We start from the raw sequence: 27,795 nt of genomic DNA, 5'->3' as shown, positions 1-27,795 counted from the left end.
TTTTACCAGTGACATGCTGATTGACCTTGAGTAGCTTACTTAACTTCACTGAGACTCGGTTGTCCTACGTCTAAAACAAGGATTTGGACTGATTGATACCTTCTGGCTTTAATATTCTGTGTTTGTATTGTGATTAGTAAGGTTGTGTATGAGGCCTTTTCACTGTCATTCAGTGTTTGGACTAACTGGGTTGGACACAGATGGCCTGGAGAGAAACAGAGGGAAAGCTGCCCTCTGCCTTTGGCCGTGAATCAGCAGTGGCTGCTCTTCAGCTCTCATTGCCCCTTCACACCCACATGTGTATGGTCCGTGCACTCTTTGTGTCCTTCAGTCAGTTTTGCGGTGTCAGCAGTCACCTCTGTGCAGAGAACTCCTACATCTTTCAAGCGCCCACCCCAGGTTCACGAGCAAAGCCTCTGCTCTGTTTTTTATTTGAATAGTCCTCAAGACTGCCGTCAGTGAGTACCTCCTACTGACCAGGCCTCCCAGTACCTCAGTGAGGCAGCTACTTTTACTGTCCCCGTCTTGGGGATAATATGAGGATGAGGAACTTGAGGCTTCCAGAGATTAAATTATTTGACCAAAGCTGCACCTGGAAATAGAGGTTTGACAGGCATTTGGACCCAGGCTGGGCCTATGACTCAAAGCTGTATTTGTCAAACGCCACAGTGGGCTGATTCTTTAAGGTTGCATGGGTCTGGAAGGGTGGCCACTAGCTAGCTACATGTGACGACTGTGAACTTGAAATACACCTAATCCAAACTGAGATATGCTGTAAGTGTAAATTACACACCAGATTTAGAAGACTCGGTACAGAAGAAAGAAATGTTAAATATCTCATTGATAATTTTTATATTGATTATATGTTGATGTTTTAGATTTATTGGCTTAAATAAAATACATGTTTTAAAATTAATTTCACCTGTTTCTTTTTATTTTATGAATATGACTACCAGAAAACTTAGTTACATATACGGCTTGCATTGCTTTCTGTCGGATAGCACTGCTTCACTTCTTTGTTAATCCTTTTTTCCTTGTGGTGATTAAGGCAACATGAAAGCCTTGATAAATGATTATTTATTTATTTATTTATTTATTTTAAATTAAAAAAAAAAAATAGACTCCACACCCACCATGGGCCTTGAACACACGAGCATCACTCTATTAATTTGTAGTATAAACTGGATTTTCTTTCTATTAGTTGCTCTCACCAGAAGATCTAGTGAATGCATGCAAGATGCTGGAAGCACTACAGTTACCTCTCAGGTAAAAGAACCTCTGCAGGAAGCGTGCCAACTTGAGCCACTGTTCCTCACACAGTAGACAGGAAAACCCTGCCAGGTCTGCCCACACAGGTCTGTGCGTGGTGAACCAACACATCGCCCCTCTGGGAATTATACCGTGTGAGCAGAATTCACTTGTTCTCCTAGCTTCCCTCCTTACCCGGGCGGTACATGGCCTGAGGGGCTAGTGGGCCAACTCTTGTTGATTTGGGGCAATGAAAGAAGAATGTGGGCTCTCCTATGAGGTCAGAATAACCAGCCCCTCTGGGGCGCCTGGGTGGCTCAGTCGGTTAAACATCTGACTTCAGCTCAGGTCATGATCTCGCGGTCCGTGAGTTCGAGCCCCGCGTCGGGCTCTGGGCTGATGGCTCAGAGCCTGGAGCCTGCTTCTGATTCTGTGTCTCCCTCTCTCTCTGCCCCTCCCCCGGTCATGCTGTCTCTCTCTGTCTCAAAAATAAATAAACGTTAAAAAAAAATTTAAAAAAAAAAAAAAAAAAAAAAAAAAGAATAACCAGCCCCTCTGCTAGACATTTCGTGCTTGTTTCTGGAGATTTAAAACTACAGATGTTCAGCTGTGAATTGTATTTTCCTCCCTTCAGATTAAAAAAAAAAAAAAAAAAAGTGCCAGACATATTTTATTTAGCCTGTGGATTATAGTTCATAATGTTATTAACTGTATTTATTCGTGAGTTCCTAGTTATGCTGTAATTGCCTGTGGTTGTTACGTTTTAGATGCTGTTTTGTGTTAATATTGCCCTCATGCCCAGCATAAAAGAAAGTACAGGATATTTGTACCTCCTTAGTGGTTGAAGATCCTAGATACTCACAGCTTGGTTTTCCCATCTGCGGTTTTCAGGCTCCGAGTTTTTGACAGTGGCGTCATGGTAATTGAGCTTCAGTCCCACAAGGAAGAGGAAATGGTGGCCTCAGCCTTGGAGACCGTATGTGAACCAGTTTCCTCATTAGTCTGCCCACCAAGACGTGACTCCATAGCAACTTGAGAAACAGGCTTTCCTTTTGAATTTAATTTTTCTAAAAAGTAATGTTTGTAGACCCAATTAAAAACACCTATTAACACGAGTGAATACTAATCAAAATGATACTTTTAAAGCTTTTTGAGACTTGCCAAGGAGAATTAGAATTCCTGAGGTGTTATCTTTTTGTTTGAAACTCAGTCTTGTGGACAGGTTTTTAACTTTGTTCATCAGAATGTTACCCTTGACTGAACTTTTTCTGTCAGTACCACCTACATAAACAGTCTTATAAAACATCACAAGTTGTTTTATGAAATAATTGCTTCAAAAAAACACGAAAAGGAACTGTAGTTTAGATGGATTTTACCAGCCAAACTGCTGCTGTTACTCATTAGGAGACTTGAAACATTACTGCCTTCATAGCCTCTGTGGCGAGCCTGCCTAATTTAAATATTTATTACATTTATTTTAAATTAGAGGAAAACCTCAAGACTATAGATATTTCTACCGTATATTTTAAGCTAAACCTATATATAAGGACCCTATATGTGGGACATGCAGTATGTACTCCTTCAGAATTTATTATATGTTCCTTTTCAGAATATCAAGGGTTATTTTGGGGGTTTAGTACAGTGCCTTTGTAACTTTGTAGAGGGCTTCGTGATGTTTTAGGCTCTGCTATATTCATTCTGGGCCCTTCCACATTTGTGGAATTGAGCATTAGTGAAGAAGATTTAGTTCAATATTGAATATTCTTGAGTTTTATTAGGAAATCCAATATATTCTTTCCTGAGCATAATGGTAGACATTCTCCCTAGGTTAGTACCTAGGTGGCCAAATTATCATATTTTTTTCCTGCTGTGTTTCTGTTAGGTTTCAGAAAAGGGATCCCTGACATCAGAAGAGTTTGCTAAGCTGGTGGGAATGTCTGTCCTGCTGGCTAAGGAAAGGTAAGCGAGTCCTTGGTCTTCATTACAACTGTGTTTGTGTTTCTGAATGGACAGATGATTGTGGTTTTCCCCTTGATTCCTAGGTTGCTTCTGGCAGAGAAGATGGGCCATCTTTGCCGAGATGATTCAGTGGAAGGCTTGCGGTTTTACCCAAATTTATTTATGACACAGAGCTAAGGGTTTTGTATTTAAAATACTTCGTGTCCATACACTTGTATCATGTAGAGGTTGTATGACATTGAGCTCAGAGTAAACCTTGATGAACTGAGAATTTCTGGAACTTTACACTATAATATAAAACCCTTTTAATTTCTCCCTAAATATTATGGTCCAGGAAGTTTACTTAGGATAAATATAGGAAAATACAGAAAACTGAATGCCACAGTGAGTTGGAAATCATGCTACAGTTGTATAGAGCCCTCAGGGTTTAACTTGAAATATGGTGAATTTTAACTTGATCCTCAAATCTGTTTTTTTAAAGAAGGGAATCTAGTTATTAATGGGGGAAGAAGTTGAGTGTTTGGACAGGTTAGATCATTTTTCTGGTGTGACTAAAATTCACTGAATTATAAACAAAGTTTTTCCTCTGCATGTAATGTGCCCATTATGGGAGAGGGTTCATGAAGCAAGTCATACGTACAGTGTAGCTTAAGTGACGACACTGAACAGGACGTGAAACCACAGAACGCCACATGAGGCTTCTCCTAAGTAAGGGCTTTTCTTTAGAAGCAGTTATAAGCATGTCTTCAACAGACACCTTAAAAAAGGAGAGAGTTGTATTTGACTTACGTATGTATAGTCTGACTAGTTTTTTTTTTCCAAGTAATGATTTCATAGCTGGCATTTAAAGAATGCAACTATGTCATTTTGTTTTAAAAATGCTGTGGATTTTGAAACTGAATTAATGAGCTGTATAGACACGCCCAGAGATGTGATTACAAATTTGGAACTTAGAGGGTTCAGGAATTCCCTAGGGTTGTGTGGGGGAGGGGCCGGGAGAACCTTTAGGTCGCTTAAACAGGAACCTTGGTGCTCTTTGACCTGGAAAGCCAAGGACAGGAACATTGAAAGGGGACAAGTAATTGGTCTCCTTTTCCTACTCTTAAGGAGTTTCAACACTGCACTTTAAAAAAATATTTCATATCCCAGCAATATTTTTTTTCTTTACCCCATATATTAGAAGCTGTGTTGAGAAACTATGTCACTAGCAAGTATTACCAAGATAACAAAAACTGGCTACTCCTGAATTTCGATTGTTTGAGTTCTAAAGTGGGCTGCCTGACTTCATATGTCGGTGTGTTGGCATTACCTCAAACTCAGGGACCCCACAGGGACGCAAAGAGATCCCCTTCTAAGACTGCGTCGAAAGTGGGAAGCAGGGATGGTTTTCGGCCAAGCCTCCAGAAGGGATAGCGTCTGCACTGAGAGACCCATGGTGACCAGCAGGTGGGGATACCCAGGCTTAAGCTCTGGGATCCCTAAGATGTCACTGAGTGAGGTGGAGGGCCCCCTGCAGATGCCCTTTGGGGAGTTGCAGGGATCCTCAGCTGTAGACCCAGGGAATCCCTCCCACTGCAGCCAGAGTCAGTCTCTGATCCCCACCTGCAAAAGTGGCTGTTGCTGCTTCACATCCTCCAGCGTTACGGGAATGTCTTCATTTTCCAAACTTGTCGCTCATTCTGTATCGTGATGACAGATAGCCCCTAATGTCCTTATTGTTCAGCCTCAGGTTTGTTTTGGGGGAATTCAGTGTCTAGCCAAACAATGGCCCCATGTCTTTCAGGCCACCGTGTAGACTTGTTTGTGTGGCACTCCTGTTTCTGGGTTACACTCACACTGCTCTGGCAGACTTGTACACGCATGTTCATACGCACTTGCACACACGCTTACACACATGATGTCTCCTCTGGCTAAGGCTTTTCAGAAATTACAAAGGTAAATAATAATCTGTTTCAGCGGTTGGAATGAATTGCAGTTGAGATTGTTTGAGCTACTGGATCTAGCTCTTAGGATTTGGATTCATTACAGCAAACTCCCACGGTTCAACATATTTGTTTACATTAGTGTGACAACACATTAACAGAAGTGGAGCAGTCTAAATTGTATAAAGTGAACTAGGAGGAAGAAAAGTGACATGACTATATTTTGCACATGTCACATTAATTAGAAAACAAGTATGATTGATTTTACTGTTAAAGTGGGCATTCTTCACTGTTTCTAGACTTATATATGTATATTTTTGATTCCACCCACCCACCCATTCCCTCCCCCTCTTTTTTTTTTTTTTTTTTTTGCCAAATAAGATGTTATTTTGGTCTTCTATTGGTAGAAGTTATGTTTAAATACAACCAATCAGGCCCTAAATGCAAAAAAATTCATCTCGGTGCTTATCACTGGTATAATTATTATTTTTGCTTTACTAACTTTGCTCTTAGGAGCATAAATTTGTAGCTTTATGATAATGGAATTTTTCTAGTCACTATCAAAGATTTTTTTACACTGTACAAGTGCAGGTTGTTTTCAGGATTAAATGATTGGAATTAATGTATATAGAGTAAAATTACTGGAAAACTTGTAAATGATTTTTCTTACCTTGGTGTTCTTTTTAAAATACTCTGAAAAACATATGAAAATGATAAACTTTTAATCAGAATAAGCCAGTACGTTAAACATTTTTTCTTTATTTTTGACCTCAAGATCTTACTGTTTTAGTTGTTCTAAAAGAATGGGAAATGGCTCATGAACTTTTTTTTTTAATTCTTGATGTGAATTTCACGGTTGACTAACCCTGTGCATTCTCGTGAATGTACTGTCTCTCCAAGTATTGGTTCCCTATAACCAGACTCGCCTGACCAGACATGGATTCATCAGGTGGTCATTCTCATGCTCTGCCCAACAATATCAGCGTTTTCACTTTGGTACAGTAGAGTCACACATATAAGCTGGTTAGATTTTTAAAGACTGTGCCTTGGAATGAAATCAAGCATGCTTAAAATGATCCCTGAAACTCTTAAATTGCCAGCGAAGTTCTTTATATCGTCTTACAGGTCGAATCCCTATAGAGTGATACATGGGTATGAATATATTATGAATATAGTAAGTACAATATACAATAAAAACTACATAGCAACAGTAGACATTTATAACACCAATAAGTAAACTATTTAAATGTGTGTCTTGTTTTTGTTTTTTGGCCAAGAGTTATGGTTGAATTTCTGTGAATTTATTTGCTAATCCCATCCCTTATTAAGACAGATCTAGAGTGTGAGCTCCGTAAGGGGAGAGCTTTTTGTCTGGTGTGTTTGTGGATATATCCTCAGAGCCTAGAACAGAACCTGGCACACAATAAGCATTCAATAAATATTAACTGAATGAATGAACTCTCATGTATATACCTATTTATAACCTGGCTCCATTTATCCTACTTTATCTCCCATTCAATTCAATAAAAAAATTTTTTGTTAAAAATCCATATTGACTGTGTGAGGAATTACGTGGGCTGCCGGTGGGGGGTGGAAACAAAATGAATAAGATACAGTCCCCACCTTTAAAAGGGTGGCACAGTTAGGGAAATAGACATGTAAACAACCTTACCTGAAGATGGAATGGAAGGGGCACAGGTACATGCTGTGCAAGACAGAAGGAGGATCCTTTAGTTCTTGTGGGAGAGGAAGAGCCTCATAAACTAGGCTTACAAGGACCAAGAGATCGTCAGTAAGTGGAGGCTGTTGGGTTAGAGGAACAGCATGAGGTGTGCCCCTTCCCATTCCTGGGGCATACTTCCTTTGACTCTGCAGACTTCCCTTTCTTAACTGTTTCCCCATTCACTTCTCCATCTCCACCCCAATTATCATACTGTGCTCATTCCTACCTGCTTTAGAAAAATCTGTTTTCAGGGGCGCCTGGGTGGCGCAGTCGGTTAAGCGTCCGACTTCAGCCAGGTCACGATCTCGCGGTCCGTGAGTTCGAGCCCCGCGTCAGGCTCTGGGCTGATGGCTCGGAGCCTGGAGCCTGTTTCCGATTCTGTGTCTCCCTCTCTCTCTGCCCCTCCCCCGTTCATGCTCTGTCTCTCTCTGTCCCAAAAATAAATAAAAAACGTTGAAAAAAAAATTAAAAAAAAAAAAAGAAAAATCTGTTTTCAGTATATGACTCTATTTCTAAATTCCGTAATAGTTATTGTTTGTCCTGTGTACATGACTATATTTTGTCTTGGAGCCATAAAAAAATAGAGGAATTGGGTTTCTTTAAAGTTCAAAGATTCAAGGGGCGCCTCGGTGGCTCAGTCGGTTAAACATCCGATTTCAGCTCAGGTCATATCTCACAGTTCATGAGTTCGAGCCCCGCATCGGGCTTTGTGCTGACAGCTCAGAGCCTGGAGCCTGCTTTGGATTCTGTGTCTCCCTCTCTCTCTGCTCTTCCCCTGATCATGCTCTGTCTCTCTCTCCTTCAAAAATAAATAAGAACATTAAAAAAAAATAAAGCTCAAAGATTCATATAATTGAATCTTTTAAATCTTTTCTGGTTTAGGTCAGTGATTGTACATGGTAGGCTCCTAGTTAAGTATTAGCTGAATACTTGAATGATTTTTGGATTATGATGTGTCATGAATTTACTCGCAAACCTAAGTCTGTGTCCTTTACCATATGCCCAAGAGGTTTCTCAACCAGACTTGTCAGGACTCAGCCCGTCTGAGATACTGTGTCTTACATGACATGGGGCATATCCATGATGTGGGAAGCATGCCAGAAATCAGGTTAACACACGTGTAAGATCTTGTTATTACAGGTGAAAATTGGGTCATTTGTGTTCTTCCTTGAGTCCTGATAATCATGAGTCAGTTAAAGCTTTTCTCTCAGAGCATTATCTGAGGAAATAAAAGATCTCTCCATGTGTATAAAGGACACTGTTGAGATTGTGAATACGTTTTACACAATTTGCACAAAATTACTAGACCAGTCACTGACCCTGAAAGAGAATTAAAGGTACCTTGACAGCAGCTTGTTTTAATTAATCCCAGCAAGACCATATCACCGTTCTTTTGGAAGCTTTTTTTCCCTACATGCCTATGCCGCGTTCCTTTACCAAAAATTACACCCTTACATGTGCAACAAAGACAGAAACACAGTCTGGCAAGAATTCTGATTAAGACAAAAATGACCAAGCATCTCAATACAGCTGTTACTTAAAAAGTGTCCAAGTGCACTGATCCAGTCACTTGTACCTGGATTTAGGTCCTCCTAAATTCCAAGGGTGGATTTGTAGGGAGAGTGTGTGTCTGCAAGATTAATGCAGAGCAAGTTGCTTTCTATATATATATTCCACTTCGTCACCACACTACGTCAGTACACCTATGCCTTTTATGCTGGGGGAGAGGAGGGATTAAACGTTTGCCAAGGTTACTGAGGTAGGGCTGGAACGAAGCTTTCTGTAACTCCAAAGCCCACTCTTTATGTTGAGCTTTTACTTTCAAAAACGCCAAGGACTGTGGCATGTATTTGAAAAGAAATCCCAACTTGAGCTGATGAATGGATGTTGGACTAGATGATTCTGTCAGTGAAAGCTTGGATGGATTGAGTTGGTACTGATAGGATTAATTATTGGACAAGATAAGTACTTAGCAAATTTGGTACCTCAGACAACCTCTGATAACTCTGATAAAGAATTGTGCTATCTTTTCAAAGATTAAGTGACGGATTCAAGCACCTGCAAATGCTGTATTTTTGTTTGAAAAATTGAGGTAAAATTTCAGTGAAATGCACAGATCTTAAGATGGACGCATTTTAACAAATGCGTAATAGATCATGTAACTCACACCCCAGCCAACAGAACATATCTGACATCCCCAAAGTTCCCTGGTGCCTCTTTCCAGTCACCTGCTCCCTAGAGGCCACCACTATGTTCTGATTTCTATTACCACACACTACTTTTGTCTGTAAAATGGTATATTTTGCGTAAAAGAAAAGCAAATGGGAAACTATTCACATTTTTTTTTCCGTGTACTGAAAACCGAGCACAGCTGTTAAGGTGCAGCTCTATCCTCTAGCATTCTTTTCAAAAGACAACTTTAACACTTGAGAATTAAGAGTTTATTAAATGTCACTTTTTATGTTTTTAATTGAACCAACTCTGGCTCCTGAGAGAGAAAAATCGAAACTGAGATGCACTTGACCTGATTCTCTTTTGACAATCCCCAAGAACATTTGGGAAGCCAAAGTTTACTGCCCACCAGTTAGGCCACTTGGATGACCTACTTTTGTGGTCCCCCAGAAGAAAATGACACCGGGGGAGAAGAGAAGTGACTGAATCGGAACGAGGGGAGACCGCGGCTCGCCCTTGGCCCCGGCCGTTGGCCGTGGGCCGTGGGCCGCGGGCGAGGGCGCGTCGGGGCTCTGCCCGGCTTCCCGGGGCTCTGCCCGGCTCCCCGAGGCTCCGCCGGCCGCGCGCGCTTGGGAGGATGCGCAGCCCAGAGCGGGCGGGGTTGACTTCGCCCGCTGCCCGGCCCCCCGCCCTCCGGTGCCGCCCTCCCTGCGCCGTCCGTCGGGGGCGGGCCTGGGCGGGGCAGCGGAGCCGAGCGCCAGCGGGCTCAGGCGGGCAGTCCCGGGACGCGGGATGCTGTGCGCGTTTCCTCGCGGCCCCTGAGGCCACCAGCCCGCCGCCCGCCGCCCGCCGCCCGCCTCGCTCGCCCCAGCTCTGGCCGCTGCGCCCGCCGGTCCCGAGAGGTAGGAAGACCCTGCTGCCCCCCAGCCCCCGTGGGCGCTGCTGCGCTGCCGGAGTCCCCGGCGGCTCCGGGGGGTGGGGGTGGGGGGTCGGGCAATACCCCTTGGACCCTGCCCGCCCCGCCCTCCCCGCCGGCTCGGAGCGCAGGTGGACGTGCTGTTGCAGCTCCCTCCGCCGCTGGGTGCTCAGCCTCCGCCCCAGGGGATACTCTGTAGAAAGTGTCCGTCTGCGCGTCTCGGAGTCCCGGCTCTCTTGGCACAGGTGTTGGCGAGAGACCCGGGCTGGCTGCAGACTGGTGTTGAGTCCGATGGGTTGGGACCCTTGAAAGATAGCGTCTTGGGGGTGCTCCGCGTTTCTGAACAAGTTTGCCTATTTCCAGAAAGAAATCTTTTCTGGGGTACACACTGTATGAGATTTCAGCATTTCAGAACGGTCCTCATTTTAATGGAGCTCTGTGCTGACAACTTCGGCAGGGCTAGATTTCCAGGCATGAACTTGACTTGCGGGCCCTTGGGAAACTGTAGATGTGGGGAGCGCACAGCCTCCTAGGGAAGCTGCGTCCAGTCCGTGGGACCAGGGCAGAGCCCGCTGCACTGAGTGTATAAATAATGCCTGTTTACACAGGCTGCTTTGGAACTAGGGATTTCCGGTTAATAAATATTATTAGATGGATGCACACGAGCGTGTGCCTGTTTGTCAGAAGGGATAGAGTCACTTTGCTTCTTTTTGTTTTCCCTTTAATTCTTTGATAAATCATTGGTCCTAGTAGAGTTTAGGTTAATTCCTTTTCTTTTTCCGCAGCAATGAAGACACCGTAGGAATCAATCTTAACTGGTTTCAGCAAAAACAGGGGATCTGAGCTTGGCGTGATGCCATTAGCCACTGAAAATATTCACTACTTCTCCCTACCCTCTAGCTGATGCATTTGGAAGTTTTCTGTAAATGTTTATGTCTGAATGCTATATAGAAGTGTTTTTAAATGTGTGTAAAATAGACGTAGGTTTTTATTTTCTCAAAATGATTCTCAAGCCAAACATTGTAAAAGTAGACAGTCTTGGTATTGGGAACAACATGTTGGAAGACAATAAGCAAACAAAGTAAAAAGAGAGAGAGGAAGGAAGGAATCTTATTTAAAAAAAAAAAATGTGCTTTTTACCCAGCGTTCCATTCCATTGTGGGGTGCTCTCTTAAGGTCTTCAAATTAGTGAATGGGATAGTAAAACTTAAGCATTTATTTTCAAAAGCTTAAGAACATTTTAAAAATCCTTATGATTTTTAGGTAGGCTTATTTTTCCATTTCCATTCAGTTCTAAATACAGAGTATCACACTATTCTGTGTTTTACTCATCATTTTTATAAGAAGGAAAATGTGTTACAATCACAACATCAGTTGCGATTAGGAGCTTCTTTAAAAAATGGTTATCAAGGAAAATCAAGCAATTTGGGAGGAGGCCCATTCAACTTTTGGGAGCCAGGGATCCTTGCCCCTCCTTACTCTGGTTACTTGAGTATCAGTAATTCAAAAGGAAGCGTTTTATTGCCTTAAGTGCCCAAACTTGCCTGGGGGATATGGTGATGTTCACCTGCTGTCTTCGACCGTGTTTCCCAGTCCAGGTTCAAGGAAAAGATTGGGTCAAATCTATGCCTAATTCCAGCAAAGTGGAATTTTCTTTTTATGTTGGGGAGGGGAGTGACCCTTAATCATCTGCCTAATTACACTTCAAATCTCTGCTTCCCTTTGAGGAAGTACAGTGTTTCCTTTGTTCAACCAACTCCTACTGAAAGAAAGCTAATAGAGACAAATCAGTTCCCCCCCGCCCCCCCGTTGATTTTTTTTTTTTATTATTTCAACAGGCCTTTTAATTCTATTAATTTCTGTCTTTTCTGAAGAGATGTACATATATATTTGGAATATAGTATATTATTAAAGTAGACTGTGGATAATGGGGAAATGTAAACATTAAGAAAAGACCTGGTTGATTATGCTTACTAGCCCATAGTTTAGTAGATTTCAATTGAAAAAAATTGACAAGGGCCCTGAATCTTATTCTACAGTCTAGTCTATTTATAGACTAGTCTATTTATAGACAAAGTAAGTGCCCCCTCCCACAAATCGTTCTGAAGCACAGGCCAGCAAGGTATTTCCTACCCTCCTAGGTGGTCTGGCAAGACTGCTGCATGAAATCATCTGCCTCCTGATGCATTACTGACAGCAACAAGTATTGGGAAACTGACAGAAGATGATAATTGTTATTTATTTGTTTTCTCTTGAGAGTACCCTAAACAATGGAAGTCAGTGTCACAGGGAGTTCACATTTAAATGCAACACTCTGAGTATCTTTTTAAAAGGCTTGATAGTTTTGATATAGCTCCTAGGCATTGAGAAATGAAGCAATCCAGATAACGTGCAGGAAAGACAGTGGTTGTAAGTCCATTTGTAGAAGCGAGCCCGGTCCATGCAGCACAGTGCAAAATGAAAATTCGGCAAAATTTTAGCAAATTGATTGGCGTGAAATGCCAAACAGATAAATAGGTGAAAGTGTGTTATCCAGACTGGCTCTTAACTTTGATGAAATTCAGCACATAAACTCTCCACTTAAGCACGCGTTACAAAGATGAGAGACTTGGTGTTTTGCAAAAATAAGCTTGGTGTTGCACACACCTGAATGTGCTTAACAGGTGAGCTGTAATGGAACCAAAGGGACGTACAAGCACAAATCATTTCCCCGGGGAAAGTTAATGTCCTCCCTATTTTCAGTGGCACCCATGAAGTTTGACTTCTCAGAATGGTTTTGCCATTTCATGATTACTATTTTGTGAATCACGTTGAACAGAGGCATCATTTTTTGAGATTCTAATTTCAGGTGTTTTTGAAAAAAAAAACAACACAAAAAAACACAGTTTGGATGTGAGAAAGGACATGAGGAGACCAAAGACCTGGGATTTTGCTGATCAGAATGAAACAAATGTTGAAAGACTTTTCAAATCTACTCTTGGTGGTACTTTGTGACTATGGTGAGTATTATTAAGTATACGTCATGCTGTCAGTGTCAATGAAGAAACATAAACGTGGGGTTTATAAATGCATGGATGTTGATGACCCTGCATGAAGGAGGCAGGGCACGTCTATAGTGCAGTACCTTTTAAACTGGAATCCTTGCAACCCTGGGTTCTCTTAAGGTTCTATATATATTGATGCAAAATTCCCTTTAAATATATTTTTAAGCCTTTAAAAAGAGAATTTAAAAAAAGGCATTTCATTTATTAATTTTTTGAAAAATTTTAATGTTTATTTATTTTTGAGAGAGACAGACAGATAGACAGAGCATGCATGGGGATACAGGCAGAGAAAGAGAGAGACACAGAATCCGAAGCAGGCTCCAGGCTCTGAGCTGTCAGCACAGAGCCTGATGTGGGGCTTGAATCCATGAACCATGAGATCATAACCTGAGCCCCCCAAGTGCCCCTCATTTTCATTTAAGCAAACTGGAGACAAGCATGTTATGTTGAATTTTCTTTGACTGATGTCCTAGTAATTCAGTATTATACATTGAAACTCTCAGACACACATGAATGTGTGGTTGTTTGTTTGTTTGTTTGTTTGTTTTTAATTGGGATTCTCCGTTTGATTTCACTTTACAGGAGAGTTTTGCTGTTAAAATATCTTTGGAACCAGTCCAAATTTCTGTCCTTGCCAGTTGTTTGCCTTGGACAAGTTTCTTGTTGACATCACAGCGCTGTTGTGATGGAAAAATAGGAAAGGGAAAACACCTTGTCTGAGCCTAGAGTAGGTGATTACTGTTACTTTTCTTTATTCACTTTGTTTCAACTGAAAATTGAGTTCGTTACTCAGAGAGTTTTATGCAACTACTGAACCTTAACAGATTCAACAATGTACTACTTTTCTTTTGATGATTTCCAAATATTTCATAGACATCTAAGCAGTTCATGGTATAAGAGTGGAAATTGTTTTCAAATTGAAGAAACATGATCCAAGGGATCATGGCTTGTGTGATATCAGTGACACATCCACATAACTGGACCAGAGTGTGGACTGTTCATTTTGTCCATTGAATCGCTTTCCTCAGCCTTTTCGTTTGAAGAAGTTTATTTAAACAAGAAGATGCTTGATTTGTTGAAAATGAGCCTGGGATTCAATTATCTTAATGTTATTCATCCCTACTTAAAATCCCTATCACTCCATGTGTAACAACAGCCTCATACAAAAAATTACAAAAGTGTCCTTGGTTTCATAATGATAAAGACATCAGAATTTTCCATTTGTACACAGTGTGCAAGGATGTTTGTCGTTGAGACTAAATATCTTACTGGAATATGAGAATAAAAGTTCAATGAGCATAAAATAAGAACATAGAAGTTGGGTGCACATGCTGCTAATGGAAAAGGAAGTATTTTCCTAGACCTGGGTTTTTTCCCTCTCCATTTGATATTGATCAAAATATACCATTAACAGTTGTTGTTGTTTTTAGTGCAACATGCTTATATTGAGACACCAATTACTTTAAATATAATAAAGGAATGGGGAGAGGCGATCTAAAAGAATGGAGAAAACCACACCGTGGTAGCCAGAATGTGGTACAATTCAATTGCAGTTTTCTAAATGAGGATGTATTCTTGTCTATGAAAATAAGAGTTCTATAGTAAAGCAAGTTCTCTCCTCAGTACACCTGCTCTCTGGGCTGCTGGAACCCATCAACTGTATCTTTTTTTTCCATTACTGACTGGGCCTGTGTGTCTTTTCAATTTATTGGATGCCCATCAAATCAGAGTCTTATTTGCCTGGTTGACAATCTCTATCATGTTTGTTAGTTATCCTAAGTTGTGTGTGGTCTCAATCTTAAAATGCATTAAAAACTGTCCTGCCCCATGAGATTCAAGTCAATCTGATCTTTGTTCTCAGTCGTAACTCCTTCCTCCGTCTTAACTGCTTCTCTTTAGCCACCTGTTTACAAATAGGTGCTGGGTGGCCTCTGAACCAGGCACAGCTGTGTCAGAATCAGCACCCTTCCTCAACTTTGACTTCTCTCCCTCCAAACGAGAGTATCTCTCAACTTCCGTTTTAACTGAAGGAAAAAGAAAAAAAGAAAAAAAAAAACCTTCATTCTATTATGGTTTTCAAGCAAGTGTTGATCAAGCATTCCAGGTTATCCAAGTTTTATATATTTGATTTCGTCTCATCTCAAATAAGAAATGTGTAAAGCACTGAGCTGTTTAAAAAGGAAAAACAGGGGCATGTGGGGGGCTCAGTCGTTAAGCATCCGACTTTGATTCAGGTCCCGATCTCACGGCTCATGTTCGTGAGATGCGGTTTGAGACTCGCATCCAGTCTCTGTGCTGACAGCTCAGAGCCTGGAGCCTGCTTAGATTCTGTGTCTCCCTCTCTCTGTGCCAGTACCCTGCTCATGCTGTCTCTGTCTGTCTCTTTCACAAAAATAAATAAATAAACGTTCAAAAAAACACAAAAAACAAAAAAAACCTCTATGTGCCAATATATTCACGTACTGATTCTAATGATCATTAACCGAATACACGTAAGGGTATATTTAAAGATCACCAGCCCAGATAACACTTTGATGGCCTTTGGACATATATGTATGCCATGATATGTGTATATTATGTATGTATAAGATAATCACAATAAGAATAATAAATTCATGCTCACACATGTTATTTTTCAAGCCAAAAGAACCCTGGAGTGCCTTAAATCTAGAATTGTTTCTTACCCTAGCCATGGGCCCGCTGATTGTTGCCCTGCCAAATGCTGTCTCCTTTGATATGTATTTGGATAGGATTCAAAATAGAAACAAGGATTCCTGTGTGTCTGTGTTTTTTCCACTCTTGAGCTGCTCTGATGGGTTTCTTTTTTAAAAAGATATGATTGATCTTAACTGAGTGATAGTTGTGGGCTAGCAGTCATCTATCACATCGAGGCTAGCAATGGTTACTGTGATGTCACTAAAATTGCCGAGAAGCCTGCCTATTTCATAAACATTCACTCTATCCCTTGGATGACCTGTGCAGAAGAAAGTGTCAGCAATTCTTATTCATCTAAAAATTTCTGCTTCATACGAACCAAGGGCACTGGTTCCTTTACTGGTAGAAATGCTTAAGTACTTGGCTTGAATATCAGAAAATAACTTGGAAGTATATTTATGTCTTCCATTTTAAGTCATCTACAGCCGTCTGTATTGCATCATGTAAATCAAGTTTTCTCACTTTACTGTTTATCCATTTCCCCCAAATACCTAGACACCAGACTATGATTTATCAAAACAAAACACAACACAACTCAACTGAGTGAATTTGAAGATCTAATTGGCTTTATGAAGCAATTCCTGAATCAGGCAGCGCCCCATCTAGCAAGTAGCGATGGTCCTAAAAGTTGCACAAAATGGAAGGTTTTTATGGGAAGGAGGGTGGGGCAAGAAGTTCTTAGCAAAAGAACAGAAGGGATTATTTTCAGGCCAAGATGTCTTTTTTGCCGGGGGGCGGGGGGGGGGGGGGGGGGGGGTGGGGGGGGGGGGGGGGTGGGGGGTGTGTGGAGTTGGGTGTCTTTAGCAGGTATTTTTTATCATGGAGATAACCTCTCTAGTGCAAGAAATTTCAGATTGACTGTGAAAAGATCTTATTGCCAGGTAGGTTGAAACTATGAAGTCTGGGTTTGCCATCCTGGGGGGCAAATGTCTCCATGTAGGGCTTCCCCCCCCCTTTTCTTTTTAACAGATTAAAATGAGAAAAGTAAGGTATTGGATTTACATCTTGAGAATTATCAGTTGTTACTCTCGCTTTATAGATTTTCATTGCAGACGTGTTGCTTTGTTGAGTGCGGTGAATTCAGGGTATTTGTCTCTAATTCCTTGTTTTAAGCATAACCATGAAAGAGGATGAACGTGCACAGCCACTTTAGAATGAAAACAGTGCAGGTGCCCAACTAACAGAATCTGCACTCAGCATCACTCACGCACCCTTTGGCTGAGTTTCACACTTCTCTTATGTTTATTTTTTATTTATTTTTAATTTTTTTTTTAACGTTTATTTATTTTTGAGACAGAGAGAGACACAGCATGAACGGGGGAGGGGCAGAGAGAGAGGGAGACACAGAATCGGAAGCCAGCTCCAGGCTCTGAGCCGTCAGCCCAGAGCCCGACGCGGGGCTCGAACTCACGGACCTCGAGATCGTGACCTGAGCCGAAGTCGGACGCTCAACCGACTGAGCCACCCAGGCGCCCCTCTCTTATGTTTAAAGTGCTGCTTTCTTTGATGTCTCCAACAGTGCTGCTCAGAGATCCCTTTGTAAAACCAATTCTCACCATTTCGTTTCAGTTCTTGCAGAAGCTGAATACCTCCTCTTGGGAAAGCCCGGCCATGTAGCACTAAGCAACAATACAGTATCGGTGGGTTTCCAGTATGTCAGTGGGGCTAATGGGACGCTGAGGAATGTATCTATCCTGTTGTTGGAGGCCAACACCAATCAGACTGTTACCACCAAATACCTCCTGACCAACCAGTCCCGGGGAACACTGGAGTTCGAATGCTTCTACTTCAAGGAGGCGGGGGACTACTGGTTCACCATGACTCCAGAAGCGGCAGACAACAGCACTCCAGTCCACCTGTGGGAGCAAAGTGCCTTTCTCAAGGTGGAATGGCCTGTCTTTCATGTTGACCTGAATAGGACATCCAGGGCAGTGGAAGGCACCTTCCAGGTGGGACTTTTTACCAGTCAACCACTGTGCTCATTCCCTGCGGACCAACCTGACATCTTGGTGGATGTCATCTTTACCAACAGTCTTCCCGAGGCAAGAACGAGTCCAGGACAGCCGCTGGAGATAAGAACCAGCAAGAGGACACAACTCTCTCAAGGTCAGTGGGTTGAGTTTGGCTGTGCACCCGTGGGGCCGGAAGCCTACGTCACTGTGGTGCTGAAGCTGCTCGGCCAAGACTCGGTCATTACCTCCACGGGACCCATTGACCTGGCCCAGAAATTTGGATACAAACTGGTGACGGTGCCGGAACTCACATGTGAGTCGGTAGTGGAGGTGGTGGTGCTGCCTCCCCCGTGCGTCTTCGTCCAGGGAGTGATCGGGGTCTTCAAGGAGGCCCCCAGACGCCCTGGGGAAGGGACCATTCGGCTGGCTGAAAACAGCCTGACCTTGGGAGAGAGGAGAACAGTATTCAACTGCACTTTATTTGACATGGGGAGGAATAAATACTGCTTTGACTTTGGCGTTTCAAGCAGAAGCCATTTTTCCACAAAGGAGAGGGAGTGCATGCTAATCCAGAGAAACATAGGTTCGTATGGAGATTTTGTTTTTAAGTTTATTTATTTATTTTGAGAGAGAGCATGTGCGCGCAAGGTGCGGAGGGACAGGGGGAGAGAGAGAGAGAGAGAGAGAGAGAGAGAGAGAGAGAGAGAGAGAGAGTGAGTTCCAAGCAGGCTCCGCACTGTCAGCACGGAGCCTGATGTGGGGCTTGAACTCACAAACCACAAGATCATGACCTGAGCTGAAGTCCGTTGCTTAACCGAAAGGGCCGCCTAGGCCTCCAGGTTGGTATTGAGATTTCAAAAAATTTGTAATCAAACTGGTGCATTCATGCAGTCAAAATTATTATTTCGAATTTAGGTGAGCTGTACCATCGTTGTTATGGTTCCCTTCTCATAATGTCGCAAATGGCATTGTCCATCCTTATCTGAAAAACTAGGAGTAATGATAAGCAGACCCAGCTCCCTGCTTACCTCTCTAGGTCTCAGTTTCCCCACTAGTAAAACAGGGATAATAATGGTTTCTGCCTCAGAGTTGTGAGAATTCAGTGAAATACATGTGCACGGTTCTCCGCATTGTGCCTGGCATATAGGGACCAGGTGCTTCCAATAAACCTTAGCTGCTGTGCATTATAGTTAAAAAAGTTATATTATTACATCATATGGCAAATCCATGGCAGGGAAGAGCAGAATTCAAAGCTAAATCTCAAATTGTATGTAGTTAACTTCTGGCTTCCTCTAGCGGATCATGTCTCTTCACTGTTACATCTTTCATTCACAGGAATGAGTTTCTTTAGAAGGGAGATTTCAAAGCAAGATTTCCCAAAAGTTCAGATTCTAAATTCTTTGCATGATGCCCTACCTAATCACAAAGAAGTGGGGCTATTACCATTCCATCCATGCCCCATGCTCCTCTTTGCATTTCTTTTCCTTTTCCTGGGTGCAGGCCTGGTCTTGGCGAGAGAATCATCCGGCAGGGATTGTCCCGTTTGCTTACGTCTTCATCCCCGCTAAGCTCCGTGCACCCTGACGGCCCAAGCGCCTGTCTGTCTTTGGAACCCCAAGTGTTTCTTGCTCCAAATTCACCCACTTTCTCTCCTTGGAAGCTCATTTCCTTTGACTTTCTCTGCACCCTGTGGTCACTTCTCTGCTTGCACTTACCTCTCTGTCCAGCCTAGATTCTATGGCCCGTTTCATCTCTCTCCTACCAATACCCGAAACTCTTGTGCCCTGTTATCCTTCTGATGCACGAATCCAGCTGCCTGCCCACTGCATGGAGGCTGGACGAGAAGGTCACACCCGGGAGACAGGGGCACTGTGAGTGGGTTGCACCTCCCTCCTCAGCCGGGCCCACCATGCTACCCTGGCCAGCGCTGCTCCCATTCTCTAGAACACCGCCCCCTCAGACCTCAACCCCTGCCCCATGGCTGACTCTCAGAGCTGAGTTTGTCTCCTGCCACACAGGGCAGCTGGCAGCCATCTGGTACGAGCCACCTCACCCTCCCACTAAAATATCTGTGCGCCTGCAGCCATCGGTCCTCCTTTGTCACCACCGTGGAAGAAGTGTCACTCCTCCAGTGCGAGGTCAACCTTGCCCTCTGCTGTGGACCCCAGTGTCTTTGCTCATATCAGGAATCCTCTGTTAATCCTGATCCCCTCTCCCTCTTCTGTCTCTAACTGTCCCTTGATGGGCTTCTCCCCAACAGTTTTGAAATATGCTTAATTCTCTTATCTAAAAATACAGCCAACACCACCCCTCATCCCCTGGTTCTCCCCCACATAATACCGTCTTTCTCTCTCCTTCCTTTTATAGTCCAGGTTCTTGAAAAAGTCACCTATACACTGCGGTGTATTTCCTCACCTCACGTGTACTTTTCAGCCCACATCTAAGGCACACTCCTCCCCTGAAAGTGCTCTCACTAAAGCAGCCAGTGGATGACTTCCAAGGTCCCAAAACCCAGGGGCGCTTTGCAGCCTGTGTCTTCATTGACCTTGATTCCGTGACCTCACACTCGCCTTGCTTACCTCCCACTCGCCTCGCTTACCTCCCACCTGCCTGGCTGTTCCTTCATGGTCTCCTTCGCCTGCCAGTTCTACCACCTGGTCTCATCCATTAACGATTGGACTTCCTCGCCTTTTTTTTTTTTTTTTTTTAATGTTAATTTTTGAGAGAGAGACAGAGTGTGAGTGGGGGAGGGGCAGAGAGAGAGACACACAGAATCCAAAGGAGGCTCCACTCTGAGCTGTCAGGAGAGAATCCGATGGGGGGCTCGAACTCACAAACCATGAGATCATGACCCGAGCCAAAGTCGGACACTTAACCGACTGAGCCACCCAGGCGCCCCTGGACTTCTGCGCCTTATACTATTTACACACCCACTAGGTGATTACCATCCTGATGCCAGTGACTCCAGACTGGCATCCCTCCCCTGCATCTAAGTGCTGCTGCACAGCTGTCACCCCTCACGGGTCTCCCATCTCTCTCAAAAGCCACATACCTAGAATTCGACTCATCATCTTACCCCCTAAACCTGCTCCTCGGTAAGGCCTCCGCCACCCCTTTCATTGTTCAGACCGGTAGCCCAGGAGTCTTCCTCTTCTCCTTCACCTCCTATAAGTAATAAATCACCAAGTCCTATGAGTTTTGTCTCCTCGGTGTCTGAATCTCTCCACGTCTCCCCAATTCTGCGGATACCACTTGGTTTAAACCTCTGTCATCCCTTAGCTAACCTATTGCAACAGATTCCTAATCGATTCCAGCTCCCTCCGCTGTCCACTTCGTTCTCTCACTGCAGCCAGAGAGATTATGTAAAACTCAGGTCTGCTGAGGTTGTTCCCCCGCTTAAAATCAAACTGTCAGTCACCTCAATGGATATGAGGATGAGAATCCGCAGGGCCCTTTGTGGCCGGGCTGCCCAACCCACAGTCACCATCCCTGGGCGGGAGCCTCCTCCCGCCTTCACCTGGTTGACGTTAACCTGTCTCCCAAGTCCTCACTTGGGTCACTCTTCCTTGACCCCAGACTTGCTAAATTCCCTTGCCGTAAGCTGGCACGGCATCCTTCATTCCTCTTTCATGGCATTGATCATTTCTGTCGTGGTTTGTTCAGTGTCTTTCTCCCCCCGCCCTCAGCCTTATGCCCACCCTCACTCTCATGGGGGAAGCTCATTTGGTGGGAAAAGCCAACTTGCGCTGCCATGAAGCTATTTATGATATTTATTTGGCCCACTTAGTAGGCCTGGCACTTTAATAGCTGTTCAATACATGTTTTATTCAAGTGAAAATTGATGCAAATGTGGCCGGTCCAGATATTAGCATAGAAAAATTATATTAAGCTAATTTAATCATTCAAGCTACACTTGCCTTTTCAAAAGAAGTTAAGAGAAAAAAAAGTCTAATTGAATTTAGTGGAAACAAACCAAGGGATATAAAGACATTTGAGCCATTTGATTAGAAACACTGGGAGCAGGAGGTCTACCTTGTGGTTCTCCCAGCTGTTGGGGTTCCCGCTGATTCTTCTGCTCGTTTAAAGACTGAGTTTTCCCCACAGCAGCAGGGAGAAGACACTGGAGAGGGGCAGAAGGAAGGAGTGGTTCTCTGAGGTTCCAGCCTGAGGGTGGCGAAGGGCTCCCTATGGGGCTGCAGCAACCAGACACAACTGGCCACCAGGGCTGGACGCAACACCTGGAGGGACTAATGCTCCTGGAGACTCCAGGAGTGTGGCTCCGACTCCGGCTAATCACTGACATTTATGCTAGTAATGGGGACCTCAGTGCCTTCTCTGGTTTTAGTATAAAAAATGTATGACTGAATCGAGTTCTCTTCTTTTCATTTTCCACTTAAATTGGCAGCTGACTTTTTTTTTTTTTTTTTTTTTTTTTTTGGTAAATGGTATCATTTAGGGACCCCACTGAACCCACCATGACTTGTGTGAGCTGCTGCCTCCACTGAATTTCTTACTAGTTCCTTTGGACAATGGAGTAATGTGTTTGACATGTTTGTCTCTTTTTCCAAATATATCTTCAGACCTGAAGATAGTAAGTAAATAACAGTTTACAGGAAATGCAAAATAGATGTGCTGCATTTAAACCAAAAATTATTTATGATCTTCATTAATCCTACTTGGTGTGAATGTTCATATTTTTCTCTGCAGAAATGTTAATGTGTTTGGCTATGGGATGCTGCCTGAGATCCTGGTAGGGGAGTGTTAGTAATCTTGGCATAGCACTGTAATAACTTACAAAAATAAGTTGAGAAATCCTAAATTCTGAACACATCTGCCCAACATCCCGTTTCAGACGGGAGTATATAAATTTAGGGTAAAAGTTGATAATGAATGATAGAGGATATGAAGTCATAGTCACATAATTTTTTTTAACTTAGGTTTTTTTTTTTTTGGTAAATAAAAAGTGTATATATTTATAGTTTCCTTGATAATTTAATTTTTAGGCCATCTTCTTGTTTCTGTGATTAAATGGTATGGTTTTTCTTTTATAATGACTGAACAAGAGCTTTTTACCAAGGACAGAACTATCAACCCTGTCAGTTCCTTCCTGTTTGCACGTTGTGCATTATCTTTAATTCTCCGCCAGAATCTTTTTTAAGCTACTTGTCCACTTTGGGAGTTAGTTTACCTAAAGCTAGAAAATACAGTTGTAAAAATTCATGTAAGTAGACCCCTAGATGCTGCACTACTCCATATTCTTTGAAAGTGAATGAATATGTAAATCCTTCCAAGAATAAACTCTTCTTTTGGGATTCCTTAGGAATATCCTGTAGGATATCTGACATCCTGTGTGCGATCATCTGACATAATAAAGCTAATGTTTATATAGTGATTACTTTGTAACCAGGCACTGTTCTGAGTGATTTATAAATATTAACCTGTTTAATCTTCATAACAACCCTATTAGTTAGGCTTATAATTTTGTCAATTTTATAGGTGAAGAAATAGAAGCCCAAAATAAGTAACTTGCCTGAGCTCAATTGGTGGTTAAGTGGCTTAACCACTACTGATGGTTGACTGGCTTTTACCCTTATTCTTCACTGCCTCCCATATAATCAACTGTCAATTCATGTATTAAATAATGTAAAATGTTTAAATTGAAAAAAGTTATACTATTTTCTCATCTCACTGGCTTGTCTTGTGCTGTCCACCCCTCTTGAAACACACATAACCCACTTTGGAACCCACAAGCATGATTTGGCCGATATAAATGAGCCTTGTTCTGTGCACAGAGAGTCTGAACTGCTTATCCAGGTGCCTTTGCTCCATCTATTGCTTTTAGTTACTCTTGTCTAGAGAACTTTCTTTTCTTTCTTTCTTTTTTTTTTTTTTTTAAAGCTAATGTCTTTTTTTTTAATGTTTATTTTTTAAATTTATTAAAGAGAGAGAGCACAAGTGGGAGAGGGGCAGAGAAAGAGGGAGAAAGAAAATCCCTAGAAGGCTTTGCACTGTCATCACAGAGCCTGATGTGAGCCCATTGTGGGGCTTGAGCCCACAAACTGTGAGATCATGACCTGAGCTGAAACCAAGAGTCAGATGCTCAACTGACTGAGCCACCCAGGCGCCCCTAAAGAACTTTTTTTATAAGCGTGTTTTGTTTGGTTGCTTTAGTTTCTTGAGCAAAATGTCTTCCAGTTGTGAATGTTTCATGGGCTGTATTCTTTCAGATAGTCTTGAGGGGTGGAAACAAATTTCCCTTTTCCTATCCCAGACAAATTTGGCTCATTCAGAATTAATATCCTCTATAGTAGCCTGAAAGGTATTTATGCTGGCCAAACAGGTTTGTTATGTAGTGTGAGTGCATGTATGGACATCTAACCAGGACAAAACAAAACAGCTTTCATTCATGAAAAGTATTTGAAATATTGATCATCTTGCTCTTTATTTCTAAAACACGAACTACATTTATCTAATGACTTTTCATTTAGCCTGGTATTTCCCTCAAAGTTATTGGTAGAAATCTTCAGGGAACAGACAGAATTACTTAAAGCATTAAAAATGTTTGCCTGATTAAATTTGTTAATTGCTTTGATTGATTTCCTATGTTCCTGTTTGATTAATGTGGCTTAAAATTAAAGGACATAAGATGTAGCCTAAATGTTTACTTTTTATTGTTGATTGTCCTACAAACCATGATTTTACTTCCAAGGGAAAAAGATACAACATTTCAAAATGAAAATTGTTTTTATATAATTTATTGTCAAATGGGTTTCCATACAACACCCAATGCTCATCCCAACAAGTGCCTTCCTCAATGCCCATCACCCACTTTCCCCTCTCCCCCACCCCCATCATCCCTCAGTTCTCAGTATCCAAGAGTCTCTTGTGGTTTACCTCCCTCCCTCTCTTGTGGTTTGCCTTTTTTTTTTTCCCTCTTCCCCTCCCCCATGGTCTTCCGCTAAGTTTCTCAAGATCCACAGATGAGTGAAATGAAAACATATGGTATTTGTCTTTCTCTGTCTGGCTTATTTCACTTAACATAATACCCTCCAGTTCCATCCATGTTGCTGCAAATGGCCAGATTTCATTCTTTCTCATTGCCAAGTAGTATTCCATTGTATATATAAACCACATGTTCTTTATCCATTTGTCAGTTGATGGGCAGACATTTAGGCTCTTTCCATAATTTGGCTATTGTTGAAAGTGCTTCTATAAACATGAAATTTTTGACGTTAATATTCATGCTTTTATTAAAACTTTGATTTTTTTTTTCCTGGCCACTACTAGTGGAATTTTTGTTTTTAGTTTGACAAATAACTTTATATATTAAATACATTATATTTATGTAAAGTAAATGAGAGTTTACAAAAAGATTATTAGCATTTGTAATTCTACCTTTTGTGGTCTTAAATATGAGCATAAGAGAAGGATAAACTATGCACTGACTTAATTTTCAGTTTAGATTTCTCAGTAGTGGAATTCCCAGTTGATTTTTCAAAAATAAATCACCATACTTTCATTCAAAGAGAGTTTAATATGAGAGCCCCAAGGCTTTGCAGGCACGAGGGGCTTAGTGTCTGAATAGCTCTGCAGCTTAAGGACAAAGCTGGCTTATTGTTCTTCCATTTGCGGAGCTGCAGTGTAATCTGGAGACACAGAACCAATATTGTGTTCAGTTGGACCTCTGGATGGAACATAATTACCACACCTCAGTTGATGTTGGTCCAGGATCGTGGTTTGTAATGCTCCCACTCTTGTGAAAATCCCAGAGACTTTTAATTGCTTTAAAGAGCTCATACTCCATGACTCATTTCAAAGATTGCACCACTTGGATTACCTGAGAATGTATCTGCCCTATGTGTTCTTATGTTTTCCTAGTGCTTTATATACCTGTGACTGTATTGAACTTTTGTCCATAAATGATGAAGAAAGACTTTTATGCAGCGGGTGTTTTGGTGCCCAGGGTTGGTATGACCTGGGTCTTGAGGTTGGATGGGTACTGATAGAAAAGGGTCTTAGAACAATTTTTTTTGTAGGAGACTACTTAATTATTCTATCTGGCAGTGATTACATATATGCTTGGAAGAGATGCTTGCATGTGCCAGTCATTAAACTGTTCTGGGAATATTTGGTATGAATTTGAAGCTCTGGTGGTAGGTGCACCCCCATTTAAGATTGTTAAGACTCCTTTCTAGATTAACCCTTTTATCATTATGTAATAATGTCCCTCTTATTCCTGGTAGTATCCCTTGTTCTGCAGTCTACCTTGTCTGATGCTAATATCGTTACTCCAGTTTTCTGTTAATGAATGTTCATGGGTTTAACTTCTCCCAACTGTTAATATTTAACCTATTTATGTATTTAATATTTAAAGTAAGTTTTTTAGTGAAAAAATTTTTAACTGAGTATAGTTGACACACAATGTTACTTAGTTTCAGGTGTACAACATACATAGTGATTCAACTTCTCTATTTGTTATGCTTAGCTCAACACAAGTGTGACTACCATTTGTCACCATATGATGCTATTACAATGTCTTTGACTATTTTCTCTGTGTTGTGCCTTTTATTCCTATGACTTACTCATTTCTTCACTGGAAGCCTGTATTTCTCACTTCCTTTCATCCATTTTTCCCATCTCATCACCCCCTTCCTTCTGGCAACCATCAGGTTGTTTCTGTATTTATACATCTAGTTCTGCTTTTTGTTTGTTTATTCATTTGTTTTTTAGATTCCACATATGAGTGAAATCATATACTGTTTATTTTTCCCAGTCTGACTTATTTCACTTAGCATGATGCCCTATAGGTCCATCCATATTGGTGCAAATGGCAAGATCTCATCCTTTTTTGTGGATGAGTATTATTCCAGTGTGTGTGTGTATGTGTGTGTGTGTGTGTGTGTGTGTGTGTGTGTGTACCTACCTTACATCTTTTTTATCCATTCATCTATCAGTGGACACTTTGGTTACTTCCATATCTTGGGTATTGTAAATAATGCTGCAGTAAATATTGGAATGCATATATCTTTTTGAATTAGTGTTTTAAGTGAGTTTCTTTTAAGTAACATATAGTTAGGTCATGCTTTTTTACCCAATCTCACAATCTCTATCTTTTAAGAGGTGTGTTTAGATTATTTATATTTAGTGTAACCATTATATGGTTAGATTAACATCTGTCATCTTGGTAGTTTTCTGTTTCTTCTGTTCTTTGTTTCTTTTTCCTCATTTCTGCCTTCTTTTGTGTTAATTGAATATTTTTTATGAGTTAGTTTAACCACACTGTTGGTTTATTGTTTATACCTTAAAATGTTTTTTTGTGGTTGTCCTGGAGTTTACAATATATATCTTTAATTATTCTTGGTCTACCTTTGAGTAATAATGTTTTGCTTCACATGTAGTGTAAGGACCTTATTAATAGTACACTCCCAATTCATTACTCCCATTCTTTGTGTGATTATTGTCATACATTTTACTTTATATATGCTCTGAATACTATTATTCTTTAGCAGTTATAGTTTCGAGCATTTAAAAATAAGAAAAAATGAGTTTTATTTTTACCTTTATAAATGCCATTTCCAGCACTTTTCAGTTCTTTGTACAGACACAATTTTTTTCTGGTATCCTATTCCTTCTGCCTGAAGGATTTTCTATTAACATTTCTTGTAGTGAGGGTCTGCTGGTAATTAATTTTATTGATTTTTGTTTGTCTAAATCTTTATTTCTCCTTAATTTTTGGAAGAATTTGGGATTGGTCTTTTTTTTTTCTTTCATTACTTTAGAGATACTACTCCACTATCCTTGGATTACACGACAAGAAGTCTGCTGTATTTCTCATCTTTATTCTTCCATATACAATGTGTTTGCTCCTTCCACCTTCCCTCCTCCTCCCACAGCCTTAAAAGTTTTTTTTTTGTTTGTTTGTTTTTATCAGTTTAAATATAGTGTGTCTAACTTCTTTTAGTTTATTTGCTTTTTTGTATTTATTCTGCCTGATGTTTTCTGAGCATCTTGGATAGAGCTTAGTATATCTCATTAATTTTGGAAAATTCTTGGTCATTATTTGATTCTCTTTTTCTCTTCTGGGATTCTAATAACATGAGCAAGAGATTATTTGATATTGTCCCCCAGATCTTGGATATTCCAT

General features: G+C 41.5%; 2 protein-coding genes across 3 annotated transcripts in view; both read left to right on the top strand.

Annotated features, from left to right (window-relative positions):
- VPS36 (vacuolar protein sorting 36 homolog) overlaps nucleotides 1-6,677 on the top strand; it is a 30,510-nt gene extending 23,833 nt beyond the window's left edge. The window contains exons 11-14 of the mRNA XM_042961979.1: nucleotides 1,202-1,266; nucleotides 2,140-2,224; nucleotides 3,131-3,207; nucleotides 3,291-6,677. Coding sequence (XP_042817913.1) covers nucleotides 1,202-1,266; nucleotides 2,140-2,224; nucleotides 3,131-3,207; nucleotides 3,291-3,384 — 321 coding nt within the window. The 3' untranslated portion in view covers nucleotides 3,385-6,677. The remainder of the gene's footprint in view (nucleotides 1-1,201; nucleotides 1,267-2,139; nucleotides 2,225-3,130; nucleotides 3,208-3,290) is intronic.
- Nucleotides 6,678-9,868: 3,191 nt separating this feature from the next.
- THSD1 (thrombospondin type 1 domain containing 1) overlaps nucleotides 9,869-27,795 on the top strand; it is a 66,360-nt gene continuing 48,433 nt past the window's right edge. The window contains exons 1-3 of one of the 2 annotated variants that reach the window (XM_042961818.1): nucleotides 9,869-9,926; nucleotides 12,789-12,939; nucleotides 17,269-18,234. In XM_042961818.1, coding sequence (XP_042817752.1) covers nucleotides 12,882-12,939; nucleotides 17,269-18,234 — 1,024 coding nt within the window. In that variant the 5' untranslated portion in view covers nucleotides 9,869-9,926; nucleotides 12,789-12,881. Of the gene's footprint in view, nucleotides 9,927-11,797; nucleotides 12,940-17,268; nucleotides 18,235-27,795 lie in introns of those variants that run through there. The other variant, XM_042961879.1, reaches the window with a different exon arrangement.

Source organism: Panthera tigris, chromosome A1 (assembly GCF_018350195.1).
Source record: "Panthera tigris isolate Pti1 chromosome A1, P.tigris_Pti1_mat1.1, whole genome shotgun sequence".
Classification (NCBI taxonomy): domain Eukaryota; kingdom Metazoa; phylum Chordata; class Mammalia; order Carnivora; family Felidae; genus Panthera; species Panthera tigris.
The sequence above is the reverse complement of the archived record's forward strand: the minus strand, read 5'-3'. Positions and strand labels throughout refer to the sequence as shown.